Source organism: Fulmarus glacialis, unplaced genomic scaffold (genome assembly GCF_000690835.1).
Source record: "Fulmarus glacialis isolate BGI_N327 unplaced genomic scaffold, ASM69083v1 scaffold15263, whole genome shotgun sequence".
Classification (NCBI taxonomy): Eukaryota; Metazoa; Chordata; class Aves; order Procellariiformes; family Procellariidae; genus Fulmarus; species Fulmarus glacialis.
The window spans coordinates 44,003-58,592 of NW_009202428.1; the positions used below are offsets into that span (position 1 = coordinate 44,003).

The 14,590-nt window shown below is 40.9% G+C and overlaps 1 protein-coding gene across 1 annotated transcript in view; it reads right to left on the bottom strand.

Annotated features, from left to right (window-relative positions):
• The window catches only part of SOS2 (son of sevenless homolog 2 (Drosophila)), a gene marked incomplete at its 5' end in the record, with an annotated part of 41,695 nt that extends 39,504 nt beyond the window's left edge, over positions 1 to 2,191 (bottom strand). The window contains 1 exon segment of the mRNA XM_009574285.1: positions 2,066 to 2,191. Coding sequence (XP_009572580.1) covers positions 2,066 to 2,191 — 126 coding nt within the window.
• Positions 2,192 to 14,590: the final 12,399 nt, after the last annotated feature.

Genomic DNA, 14,590 nt, shown 5'->3' on the forward strand with positions numbered 1-14,590 from the left:
GAGCTGAAGAATGATCTAAGAAAAATGGTGAAATCTTTGACAAAAGAGTTTTTGCACATATTCTGAAATTTAACAGGAGGCCTGAGGTCTTCTTAAAGGCAGCTTTTAAATATTTGCACATGGCCATTTAACGCTCAACTTTCTGCATCAGCTGTCTGTGCCAGGTAAACACACGATGACCTTTCCTCTTGGACAGCAGCCTAAAGCTCTAGGCTGGTTCACCAAAATGAACTTTCCTTGAGACTCTACCAGGAGATCATCCGCAAAGTGGAGGTAACGTGGCATTCAGCTGTCCTTCAACTTAACAGTGCGCTTCACCAGTAACACACGCTTTTTGCACTCAGACCAGAACACTGGTTCCCAGTGTTTTGTTGGGAACAATTTGAAGGGCCTGTTCTATTTATAAAACCTTTATAATTTGAGATTTTAGACCTTGATCTTGCAAATACTTAAGTATAATATTATGCACATATAGCTCCATTAACTCGAGGCTGTTATGTAAATATCTGCATGATAAACTTCAGAGATCACAGCTCTCATGTTTTCTCTTAACAGCTAAAACCAGCCGAGGAGCAGAGCCAAAAGCCTTCATTCGTGGATCTCAAATGCCTGCTGGCAGCGCAATCTCACCAACAACCCGTAACACAAAACTGAATTCTACTTTCCCTGCTCTGGAAGAGTCTGAATGTACTGACCTACAGAACAGTAACATTTTGGGGAACCTGTTACCACTATTTAGACCTAGCTCTGTGTTTTTAAATTAAGTAACTGTTATATTGCCAAGCGCAACAATGTTTTATTATTCACAGCTTTAAAATGCCAGGTATATTTAAAATACAATACACAGGACTTAGTGTCTGCTGCGATATTCGTAACCACAATTCAGAGAGTTGTCAGTTATCCCAGAAGGCTGTCTGTATTGTGTGCAGTTTTACATACAGTAATTTGTGGTGCATACACGTACCCAATGAAAATTATTAATTCATACGTACACAGGGTAATTTTACCATCTCATGACTCAGACGTAGAAAGCTATGGAGTTGGTGTGTAGAATAATCAGTGCTATCTCAAACTGTCCTGTGTGCTGGAGGGTTTGATCAGCTGGGAACTGGAGAAAGAACATTGTATTTCTCAGCTCCACGTCTAAAGTTCAAATCCAGACTCAAGGTAGTAACAGTTCTGAGAGCTATTAAGGGACTATTAAGTTTTGCTTTTATTTAGTCAAACTGTGATCTTTATGCATCAGTATTACAAAATACATTAATCATAAACCAAAATTAATAATTAATGAATTAACTTGATGTTGAATAAAGGGCGATTGCTGCATCTAGTAAGAATCTAAAATCCCTCAGGCTATTTTTTTTGTAAAAATATATATATATTCTTATCTCCATGATGTACACATAGAATATTAGATGAGGACTTCGTTTTGTTTTAGGCTGAAAATCCTAGACATATAGATTGATGTAAAATTAATACTCTACAAAGCTATAATGGGCCACAGCTACATGAAAGCACTTTCTCCCTCTAGACTGTATACTGAAGCGCACTCCATTAAAGCCCTCATTTTGTAACTGATGACACAAAAGCAGACAGCTGCAATAATACAAGAGCCTCAGTGAGTTCAATAAAGTTCCAGGAACATACAACTCTATTCCCTCAGCTGCACAATCCAGGCCTCACAACAGTAACCTTTCATTCCAATATTTACTTTTCTTCTGTATCTTTATGTCAAAGAGTAGGAAAACTTGCAACATCCTTACATTCTTAAGTCCGAGGTGCATTTGAGCAGCAGAAAATCCTTCAAAGTATTCTGCATTTATAAAAATAATGCTGTAAGAAAATTCCCAGCATCTCTATTCTGAAGCCCTGTATAGGAAAACAAGTTTCCAATGAAGCTTGCTTCGTGAAATCTGAATGCTATATATCTTTTAGAAAAGCATTATTACAAGCTCTGCTCTTTGGATTCACCTTGCTTTAACTTCAACCTGCACTGCTCAAAATATCTTCGTTCCTCTTAGTGATTCTGCAAGCAAGCACTTAGTTTTCCGGTATCTAGTCTTACCTCTACATCTTGGACAGTCCGTGGCTGAGCAATGCATAGCTTGTTTAGCAGCTGAAGTATCAACTCTTCAATGTAATAGAGGGAATCTTCTTTTGCTGAAAGGTTTGGATGAACCTGTTGCTGAACCTGTCCAAAAGAACGAAAAGAATTAGGTTTTTTTCCCATTTAAAACTGTACAGAAGGACGAATCGGAAAAAAGCAGAGTACCTCTGTACTGCAGTGCTGCAAATTCGCACGCTTCCAGTAATTTCCCACAAGTTTTCCTATGTAGTTAATATGGCAAGTCCTACTCCTGCAAAGTTGGTGCCTCTATTCAATTAAAAACTAAGTGTTTAGCCTTTATGGTGGGGAAGAAAATTCAAGCCAAGGCAGATTTCTGCCAACAATGCAGTGAAAACAATCACTGTGTGAAATTCTGCAGTTATTCATCCACAGAATGAGTAACATACAGTTATGTTACTAACCCTACTAATGAGTACTGGGTGACTGTGAAGAGAGGAGGAACATGGACTCACCAGAGGAAAAGACTTAATAAGCAAGGACACCAGGATAAGAGAACTAACCAGTCTGGCAGGGAACTGAATTAATGTGCTATTAAAAGCTGTGGCAATAAAAAGCCACAGCCATGACACTGGAGGGCTGGAACAACTTTCTGAGATGCCTCAGAACCAGAAAACTAACTTGAACATGAAACGCTGTCTGAGGCATGAGAAACAGATATGAAATACTTGCAACAGAGAGGGAGACCTAAGGAAAAGCATGAGTCAAAATACAAGAGTGTCAAGACTAGGAATCACGCTGTGAGAAAAGCTGACTTCCACCTCCCTCTAACGCAAGGCAGGATAATGCCTTTTATCTCACTTCACCCAGATTAATCATAGCTTTCGTTTCCAAGGCTAAGCTAGACCAGACAACCTGAAACAGGCAACCTCAGCATGTGCCCACACAAGCTAAAGGGCCACAACTAACTCACCCTGGTCCAACGTAGCTGTTTTCCTACTAAAAATCCCCCAAAATCAAACAACAACCCCACCTTAAAAATAAAGCACACTCAAGAGTTACTCTATATACTCAGTTTTCCCTGGCAGCCTCTCAATCAGGAAAGCACTAACTAGATCTTAAACTATAGCCAAAAGATTCGTAAGTAATAAAATCCAGGGAAATTCCCTACTCTCCCCATACAAATTACATGTTAATCACCTCAAAAAAGTAATCCTGCATACTTACGCTGGCATTCTGTACGTGGTTTCAAACACAAGACAAACGGATCAGTAGTTTCTCGGGGAAAGCCAGTAACATCTTTGGGTCAATTCCGATCCTCTGAAACACAGGCGCTCCTCCCTCCAAAGACAACGGGCGAGTCCACAAACACTGTGGGGCTCTGAGGGCTTCCTCCAAATTAAGTAACTAATAATTTATAGCAATACCTTGGGGGCACTCAATTTGCAGCCCTGAAGGCTTTTGTAAGTCGTGCAAAAACAAGACCAACAAGGAAGTAAGGTGTCTGGCCGGCTTCCTTCCCTGCCGGCCGCAGAGGAAGGTGGGCAGAGCTGCCCAGGAGCCGGAGCCACTGCAAGGAACCACTCGTTGCTCCACCTCCTGCTGTGCCAAGGCCTGAAAGAACTGGGGGAACAGGACTGCGCTTTGCCCCCACACCTACACACGAGAAGAAAGGAAGAGCCAGGACGACCAACAGGTAGGGAGAAAAAGTGAAGATCCATAGAGGGGACCACTAGAAGGGGCTGCCGCCGTACACCTTCAGCATCCTAGAAGCAGAGATGATGACTTGGATGGAAAGTCTACCAACGCACTGCTCAAAGACGGGGGAGCACAGACAGGGATGACACGTACCAACGACAGGAATTGGAATGTCTCAGGGGAGTGGGAAGGGGGATGCACACTGAAAGTGTGAAAACGTACACTGGTGCTGATTGTATTGGAGTTGATAATTAAGGTATTACACAGCGGTGGTGAAGAGACTGCCAATCATGGGGGCTCCTATGCGATACCCTCCCAGGACAGATGCCCTCCCAGGCAACAACACACATTCCTAGTGCTTAATTCTTCACTGGCATCCTTCCTCGAAAAGCACAGGTAAAGAAACACGTAAATAAGGCAGTCGTACACTAAGAGAGAGAAGGGAATACACATTCTGCTTCTAATCCAGCTGTCCAGTTTTGTTATAGGGTTTTTGTACAGCCCTGTAAGTATCATTTAGTTTTCTGCACCTCAAACCTGAGTATCTCTCTGCTTCTTATAACTGTTGCACAGCTGACATGTATCATGTACAACTGAAAGAAACAAACAGAAAAAAAACCCTCAAGAAAATCAAAACCACTCCTTGAAAACACTTACTGAAGACTGCAGGTTTTCAACAATAGTCAGTGCATTTCATGTTCTTCCTGAACATGAGAGTTTAATTCACAAAACAATGGAAAACCAGGAAGAGCCTAGTTAAGGTCCCGCCACGTATCTCTTATACGAGCACTACTACAGCAAAAGCATTAGCTAACTCACTAGGAAATAAGATGAAATGATACTTCCCCCACAGTGAACCCTTAATGATGCTCCACAGAAATGACTTGAACAAGAGCTGTAAGAAGATGAGAAAGGGAAGCTGTGCTCCCCTTAAGAGAAGATGGGCAACTCCCACTCACTGGATCAGATCGCGCAGCCGTTCTCCTCCTCTCACAAGGGTCACTCATTTTAAAAACAGACATCACTGCCACAAAGAAAATGACTTCACTCGTAACTAACTTCAGTTCACAGGTCTGAACAGCTCATGCCATACTTTCCTCAGCTTTCTCAAGAGCACGTGGACATCTAACAAGGTTGAGGACAAGCAGAGGAGCATGCAGCCCTCTTCAAACACTGACAGAGAATCTCAGCTTCACACAATGAACACAAACATAAGCACTGGAGTCAATTTTGCTTCGAAAGGAGCAAAACCAACAATGAAGCCCAACATTTCTTGGTTGAGACCACTCTTCCCAGAGGATTTAGAAATCAGCTTCCATTTGAAATGATGCTGCCTGCAGCACCGCAGAAAGGTCCCAGAGGTACTCATGCACTCCTTGGCTTTAAGAGAAGTTATTTTGACATAAGTGCTGTTACTGAGAAAAAACAATTTCATAGCAAGACACTGTTTTTCACAGCAAAACAAAAAGACAGTTATAAAACCCGTGCACCAGCTGATCAAATTAGATGCTGCTGTATCAAGGAGAGAACACTTACTCTTTATTCACCTAAACCCTGACTGAAAGGACTGGAAAAGCAAGGAGAGACTGATAAAACACTGAATGAACAGAAAAAAGCAGGAGGAATTACTGAGGACATGTTTCTTACGGAAGGTACACTCACTGATTTCAGGTTCAGACTGAAATATTTGAGCACAATTGTATTAGCTGGCGTGGAATAATACACCATAGCTAACACAGAGCTAATTTTTGATCTGACTTGTAACTGCTTCCTTTAAGGGTCAAAATACTTAAACCCACAACATGTTGCACTAACCAGCAAGAGCTCTGCTGCAAGAATTCGGAGCAGAAGGTATCAGAGAAACCAGATTTTTTTACCTATTTTATCTCTGAAACAACCCAAGTGGAGTGCTTGAAGTCACTGAAGAGGGAGATTAAGATTAGCAGGACTAACTATTTCTTACTGTATCATTCACATAGGTTTATTCCTTCATGAGCTGTTCCAAGGAATAGAAATGAAGTAACAGGTATGAGTCCCATAAGCATGGCATTTAAACGTGGCCTTAAGGCCTTTCTGGGGGACATGCTTTTATTTTAGATGGGAGTTCCTAAACTGCTCCTTCCCTTGCTCCTCTTCGTTACAGTATTAGGACTAGAAACAAACTGATCTTAATTTTTAGAACTAATATAATGGCAAGCTTAACTTTGAACCGCAGGAGATCTGGCATGAAGTCTGAATATCAATAATATCTGGACTTGGGGAAATTCAGAAGTCTTCGGTATAAAAGCAATGGTCAAAGGGTTTTATCTGGAACAACCAAAGCTGAGGAAAAAAATACTAGAGTCAAAACTGCAAGTAACTTCTTTTTAGCCTGTACTAACGAGACAAACCAGCAATTTGGCTATCCTGCCTAAATATATTTTTACATAATACATGTGTTTTGGTAGTAAAAACACATTCAGAAAGCTCCAGTTGTTCCACAGTAAGCACATGTGCAAAACAAGTGATTGTTCAAAAAAAAAAAAAAAAAAAAAGAAAAACCCCAAACCCATGACATGCACATCGAGTCTTTAGACAGCACATACCATCACAAACATAAATTCATATTCCTGAAAGACTACATGACAATATCCCACTTCTCTACTTACATTCAAAACAACTACATTTTCAGAAAACAGAATTCCAATATTACCTGAGATTTCAGAACAAGAATTTTCTAATTTAAAAAATGCCACCACAAAATCTGTTGGCGTGATAATACAGTATTTCTAAGCTTACTATGCTAACAGGATAGCTTAATAAATTGCATGTTAAATTTGTACACTGTTTGCAACAGAAACTACTCATTCTCCTTTTCCCACAGCAACTGATCTCAACTTAGAAATGATTTATATTTTACTTGCCTCGTAAAAACACAGTTATACCAGATCAGCGGACAAGGAAAACTTTGCAAGGCTGTTTGTTTACTTGAGGAACAAAGCATATAAATTTGGGAGCAAGAAAAATAATTAGAACATAAAAGTTAAATATTTACTATCACGGGCTGGTTACGGTCTTGCCAACACTTGTCAGTATTTCCATGCACCGTGTTCAAGGTGATGAAAACCCATCACTGACAAAGCAGCAAAGGCTTGCCCCGTACCGAGGTGCTGAGAGCCGGGAAGAAGGAAAAAAATGAATCCGACAAATGTCTCTTTTTAGGTCGGGTTTTTATTCCTTCTTATCTTTTCTCTTCTGAAGATAACACTGCCCATTAGAAACATAAAACATCTGCTCCAAAGGCATTTTTAATCCCTCATCCGGATGATGCTCCAGAGGAAGAGGGGAACCAGATGTAGTAACTTAAAGGCCTGTGATGCTCTTATTCAGTGAAAGATGACGGCTTTGATATTCCCGATTTTCAAGCATAATTACAGCATAATTCTTTAGAAAGAACCACAAAGACTTAAATACTTGAAGAGATATCCCAAATAAAAACGCACTGTCAACTTTTTAAAAATAACTACACTAATTTCTAACTTTATTTCCAGTACAGCAATTTCTAGATGGCCCGTCTTTCTTAAATCAAACTAATAAATGCTGACAAAGGAACAATATGAAGTAGTCTCTTAAGCAAAACAGAACTTAATAATTTATCTACATAGAGCATTTTAGCTTTTTCACAGCAATTCTAAACATTTGATGCATGGTTAGCGCAATATTCTTGTCACACAGCAACAAAAAGCATCTCAGGTGCAGATCATCCATCCGCTGTCTGACCCCAAAAACACCGATTGCTGTTAAGTGACTGTGCACAGGGGTGATTAAACAGCCATCTTACACCACCACTTCAGTGTAAACACAATTTTTTTTTCCATCTTTAGCTATTTAACCACTATTCTCCTCTAGTATATTCTAGTTGAGGGGAGGGTGAATTAACGGAGATTTGCGATGGGTGGTGCAGACAGGGATCCGCATTTTGAAACAGCATCGAAGACGATCCTAAGATCTCCTGGGAAGTCTGTTTGGTGCAGACAGAAAAAACACATTGATAATGGCACAAACGCTACTAAGCCGATGCGCAGTTGCTGGATAAATTGTAAATCAAACGCAGACCACCATCCCTCACGTCTTTTTCTGCAAGAAGCTGTAGCACGTAATACATCTCGATGGCAGCTGGCGGAAGGGACCGGTGGATCGTGGCGAGCACGGGGCTCGGTCCCTGCCGGCATCCTACCCCCGCCGCAGCAATTTCGGGCTTCTGCTAATGACCGCACAGATGGGTTTCCTCAAGGAGCCGCCCGCCAGTAGTTTCTCCTGCTGGCACATCCCTACCATACCTCACTTCTGCTGTATCTACTCTCATCTACATTTCATATTTTGTTTCTCACATCTTCACAGTCTCTGCTCTTCTACCCAAACACACAAAATCTCCTCTCTCCAGTTGATAGTGTCCTTTTATACAGAGTCAAGGAGAAACTAAAATGTGTGTATGTTTATACGTACACAAACACATATATTTTAATCTTAAAAACGGATGGAAAATTAAGTATTTATATTTTATCCATCCATACAAAATGCCTTGTTTAAATTGAGATAAACCCTGAATGAGCTGGGCACAGCCTCTGCCCCGTGATACTGAAAGAAAACACCCACGGCCGGTGGGGAGATTGCTGTGCTGTACCTTACTTTAGTGTAACAGCTTCTAATTCTCCCCCAACTCTCCAATACATCACCTCCAAAGCTGAGAGCTGCTCTGGGCTCTGAACCCAGCACCCGCAGGCTCCCTCTCCCCATTTTTTACATCACACCCTTCCCAGGTAGACTGAATTCTTCAAAAAGGCCAGTAACTTTTCAATCAGGTTTTTAGAAGATTTAAAAATAAAAATTAATTCACGAGCAACACAGGCCAGCAGAGTTTGGAGCTGCAGAGTGAGCTTTGAAATTATATTTTAAGTGAACAGACAGGGAAATTCTCTAAGAAAAAATAAATGGCAAAAAGCAAAGATACATAACCACTTAAAAGAAAAAAAACTTCAAATCTTAAATTTGGAGACAGTGAAGACTGTCAGCATCATTTCTTTGTGAACCAGATAGTCATTGAAATTACATTAAAAATTAGGGGAAATGTCAGGAGAATAACGAGGCCATAAATATGGGAAAAAGATGTCCTTGGCACGTCTTTTTACAGTACTAACACTGCTGAACTCAAGGAATGGCAGCACACGGCTCATCTGAAAAGCCTGGCAGAAAGGGAATTGGTGAGGTAATTATAAAAGCAAATAACACACTCAACAGCTTCTCCGGAGGAGATTAGATAATGCTTGCACTACGCAAAGAGGAAAAGAAGGGTGAAAAACGAGGGAGAGCAGGAGAGGTGGTGGAGCGGAGACAAAGAAACAGGGCTCAAGTGGGAGAACACGCGTGGAAGGGTGAGATGAGAACAAGAGAAGCACCCGGTGCCCAGCTCTCCCCACACGGGACACAGAAGGGCAAGATGACCACACGTGAGGGGAATAAAGGCGCAAGAGCGAGGTGAATCACAGCAGCAAACGGTTCAGTTTGTTTTTTCTTCCTGTGACTAGTTAGCCTGGCAAGTCTTTAAGCCAAGGCAAATGGTAATTTCCATGTTCCATTTTAACACCGCAGGTAGGAAGTGTTTCTTCTGCTACTGCTGCCAAATGAAATTACACTGTTCCTACTACTTTTAAACGCCTCAGATTTAAAACTACCTTCATTTCATGCCACTGGCTGAGAAAACTCTCCTATTACCATTTGCCAACTGCAGATTCCCGTGACAGTACTTAAGCTAAACAGTGTTTAAAAAAAAAAAAAAAAGCACGAAAAAAATAGGATTTAAGTAAAATGACCAGTCCCTTTGGTTCCAAATTTTATTTACGATAGTGAATATTTATGCAAGAACAAAAAAAACCAGTCTACTTACTTGTAAAGGACTAAAACCAATCTATAACGATACCCAACCGCTACTGGGAATACAAAAGGTCTGGAAGAATTAGCCTATTGTTTACAGCGGGCTTGCTAGCGTCCACTTCACAGGGACTTGCTGTTCCTTTCCACACCTCCAGCCGCCTCTCGATTGCGAACACCGTGTTGTGAGGCAACAACCGGATCTGTACTTCAAACTTGTACGGGTCTACGTATTTCACAGGTAATTAAGTATCACCAGCACTTCCCTCATTTGCCATTCTCCCAAGCCGAATGTCACAGAGGCGTCCATGTTTGTAGCAACTGCAAATCTGCAATGGGCCAGGCTTCAGAGCTCAAATAAATATATTTATTAGAAGCTAAATGGCAGATTTCAAAACTAAATATCACTATTATTTTAAAACACCATAACAAGCAACTTTACAGTTGAAATTATAATGCATTAAATAATAATGCATGCTAATGAAATTAGAATGCATTAAATAATAATCCATTATAATGACACTATAATGCATTAAATAATTCTAACCCAAGGGGGCCTGATCCTGCAATGGAAAACGTGCAGGCGAAATGCCCTAACAGAGCAGTGAAGAAAATGGGGCAGCCCCTGCACTCACCCCAACCATGCAACCTCACAGAAGAGCTGTGTCATTATACATTAACTCCCATGTTTTAAAATCTAGAGAAGCACTGAATTAATGTAAACTTCAAAAATGTCCTCAAAATGGTCTTTTATATTTCTGTATGCAACATTTGCTAAGAATAAACCCTTTAGTCATGCTCTAGAAATTTGATGAGTAGTCCAGTGCAATAGTGGAATTGTTTTAGAAAATGCAAATAGTGTACAGTGCCATGATTACACCAACATGTGTAGTGCCTGCAGAATGTGAGTATTAACTGTTTAATGGTCTCTATTTGTAGATAATGGAGACAATCAAAACAACAATACCTATGAGATGCTTGTGAATTTAATTTAGAAAAGTCAAAGCAACCGAATACACAGCTCTTGTTTACAGAAATATATTTTTAATTTGCCAGTGGAATTGTAAGAGCACGCACAAATGATAATGCATGCTAAGAACACACAAGAGTATTTTAGGGCAAATAAATCCACATATACATGTCCAACAGCACATTACGCATTATTTTAAAAAACACACACTAGTTCTACAGAGTCACCTGTTTCATTTTGAAAACTTGTTCCAAGTAATTGGAATAGAAGTTTATTCCAGGTAGCAATGGAAGATATTTGCATTAATGAAGTTTTCAATTACAATTCCCAAAAACCTTTTATACAACGCATGTTCAGTACATTAAAACTGGGACCTTCAGCAGGTCGGTGGGAGTTACACACTCAGCTGCTACCACTGAGATTCACGCATCATTTTCCTGGGCTCCCCTGTAATCCCAGTCTAAGATTAACAGATACGACATCAAAGCATTGGTATCAACCTGGAAAATCAATTCAGTTCTGGAAAGTTTCATCTGGAAGAAAGTTGACAGTGAGCAAGAACAAGCTCTGGCACTGGATCTGTGCTAGGAAACCTGGTTACAAAATTGAAATGCCAGCTTTAGAAACAGGTTTCATAATTCGACATCTTTCCCCACAAAGGCCATGGGGCCAGGAACAGCTAAAAACCAAACAAATCAACCCAAACCCAAACAACAAACAGCTGGAGAAATGAAAAAGGGAGAGAGACCAAACTCCCCGACACCACCTTCTCCTCCAGCACCCACCCACCACAGGAGAAAATCCCCCTCCTGGTTTCATCCGAGAAGGATCTGGCCAGCCGTGGAGGGGGGAGCAGAAAAGCCCCCCGCTCGCAGCCCTCCAGCTCGGCACTGCCCCGTCGAGCACCGGCTTTAGTGACGCTGCCAGTATCGACATCCCGAGGACGCAAACCCAACCAACCCCGCCAGCGGGGCGTTTGAAATGCATGTGATTTCTGCTGGAACAGCTGCCCGCATGCTTCGAGAATTATTCAAAGAGACACTGTGATCCTTTAATAACTAAAGTCAGCTCCCAGATTAAGAGCCTTTATAAAGCTTAGACCGTAGATCTGTTTGAAGTGATTTACTTGCTACAAACAGCAGTTCACGTAACTATAACCTAAGCAACCAGATAAAAATATTGTTTTCTTCTGATTCATTTACTTTGACAGGACTTTTAGAACGAGTTTCATTATACTCACTTCCTACTTAGGTTTCCAGCACACTAACAGAAGAAAGTAAAATGTTTTAGAGTAAGGACATGCTTGTACATCTACCAGCTGGAAGAGAAGCAATATACGAAACTGCTTTAAAATTTTCAACTTACTAGATTCCAAGGTGCCGGTGCTAAGGATACGGTGATATAAACATATAAAAAAACTATTTAAAAAATCTGGTTTAATGATGTCTTGCCATTTAGCTTTGGTTTCTTCCTAGAAAGACTCCCACTGGTAAGTACAATTTAGCACACACTACTAATCTTAAAGATGTTAGACCACTTAAATGCATACAGAATATTGCTCAAGAGACAGATTCTCATCTTTTTTTCACATATTAAAGTAAGAACTGATGTATTTTACCTTTTTTCCCCCACTCATGATTTGTGAAGTGTCAACTGCATAGAATTGAAGTAAATGCAAGGTTTGATAAAAAGAAGTGACCTTAAACTTGCTGACTGCATAATGAAAGAGCTCTTCAAAGCATGTTATGGACTTAAAATTCAAGAAGCAAGGAAATACTATCTGTTGTTAGTGAACTGCACTGGCTCGTTATCCAGCTCCACATCTTTCTCCATTTTAGAATTAAGATTTCTCACACTTTAACATACACAAGGAAAACCAAAAACTTTCCTCTTTTTCTACTACCAGTTTCTTTTCTTGAAGAAGTGCTCATTAAAAGGAAAAGCTTTCAGGAATGGGAAATAGAACACTACCTCTGCACTTGCAGCGTAGGCCACTGTGATGAAAACCCAGCTTAGAAGTTCGAAAAACTCTATTCCAGGCGTTTAACTGAAGTTTCTGAAGCTCAGACTTTCTTTAAAATTTTCATCGCAAAAGCAACCTGCTTGAAAAGATCATAACTAAACTGGCTGACAGGCGGACTTTTAAACCTCTTCAGAACAAAGTTGCAAACTATTTGAAAACTGTGGTAACGTTTTATAAACTCTGAAACGCAAAATCTGATGCTTAGGTGCACACTTTGGATTCAGTGCCACACTTTTCAGCTCTCCTATAAATAACGGAAATGCTCTCAACTCATTATCAAAGTGAAAATGCAAGATGTAAACAACCATAAATTGTAAACAACCCATAAATTTTCTAAAATGTTCTGGTTTAAAAATCTCCAGTGTTCATATTAGGGCATTTGATCTTTCAAAGAATATATTAAAACTGACAGCATCTCCCTAAGAGCCTGACTGCAATAACTGGAACAATGATACAATTTTGTTTTGACTCACTGATACTGTGTGTTCATAAAAGAAATGCACATTACAGTATGATTGCTTCATGCTAAAGGGTGGGTACTCCAGACAAGGAACTTTCCCAGGAAGAAAAAAACTGTCTATAAGCAACTACAAATTTTTACAAGCAGTCACTGGTATCAAGATTTTATTTCCTCTGGTTTAGAAAGCCTAATTTCCTGCTCCGTTTCTTTTCACCAAAACCAAACGTACAGAGACAGTAAGAACTGGCAAGAGCAGCATTAATCCACCAACTTGTATACTCTCTGTATTTTAGAATGATGAAAACACCTTTAAAGTTTTTGGTCAAACTGATATAGCTATACCTCACGTTTGGGTGGATGCTGGTTGGTGTCAAGGTGCTGTTTTATGTCAACCTCCAGTGATCAGGAAAGGAGCAACATGGCATTCTCTAAGCTTCCCGAGACACACTGGAAAGCAACTAGTATGAGGAGGAGTAGATTCAAGAGTAAACAGTATAAAATCCAGGATTCTTCAGACAGGCGATTAGTGGGTTTTATGACAGCCACAAGAGTATTAGCTGCCTTCAGCGGCTTTTAATACAAGCGACACAGGGACCCAAAACAAATGCAAATCTTTGATTCTCTTTTTATTTAAAAAAAAAAAAAGAGAGAGAGAGAAACATTACCCCACACCGTCACTAAATCTATTCTTGGTAAAAAAAGACAAAACACCACTCAGATGAGTGCCTGCACTACTTGTATCACAGTACTGCCCAGCACCAGAGATCCAGATCAGCAGGCCATTATGTTAAGAACTATATAATGCTCCTCAACCTTTGCAACGGTAACAAGCAAATGACAAGCAGCAGAACAACATCACTCCCTCCATGCCCCACCAGCCTCAATTTAACCCACTCCCCCTGCTATCGGGGATGTCCTACCTAAGGGTGATGGGCTGGAGACTACCCTGCTATACAAAACACAACATAAAAAGATAAAATTCCTCTCCCATGACAGGTTTCCCCACACAGTTTACCTCATTTACACAGTGGGCAGTTGCTTCTCTAAGAAAACACAGGCTGACTTTACCCTGCACCGCAGCTGTTTAGGCTCTCACAGAAATCTAATCGACAACCTGGTGTTACCATAGCCAGTGTGTCAGAAGCACCTCAGCTGGGTGTCAGCAAGGGAGTCTGGTTCGGCAAAGGGCCTGGAGGAGCTGTCTGGAGAAATGCCGCGGGGAAGGGCTGGAAGGCTGCCCTTCCACAGCACATCTCGGAAGCAAATCAGTAATATTATTAGCGGCCTCAAACCGAGCGGCCCAGTTAAGAAGGCAGGGACGGGACTTTTGGCAAGTGCTGGCGAAGGAGGAAGAAGAAGCCTCTGACAGGAGGAGGAGAGTCTGCTAGGCACACATGTCACCTGGCAGCACCTTCACACAAAGAAGCTCCGAAGGCAAGGCAGGAGCACGGGCACCGTCTGGACGTG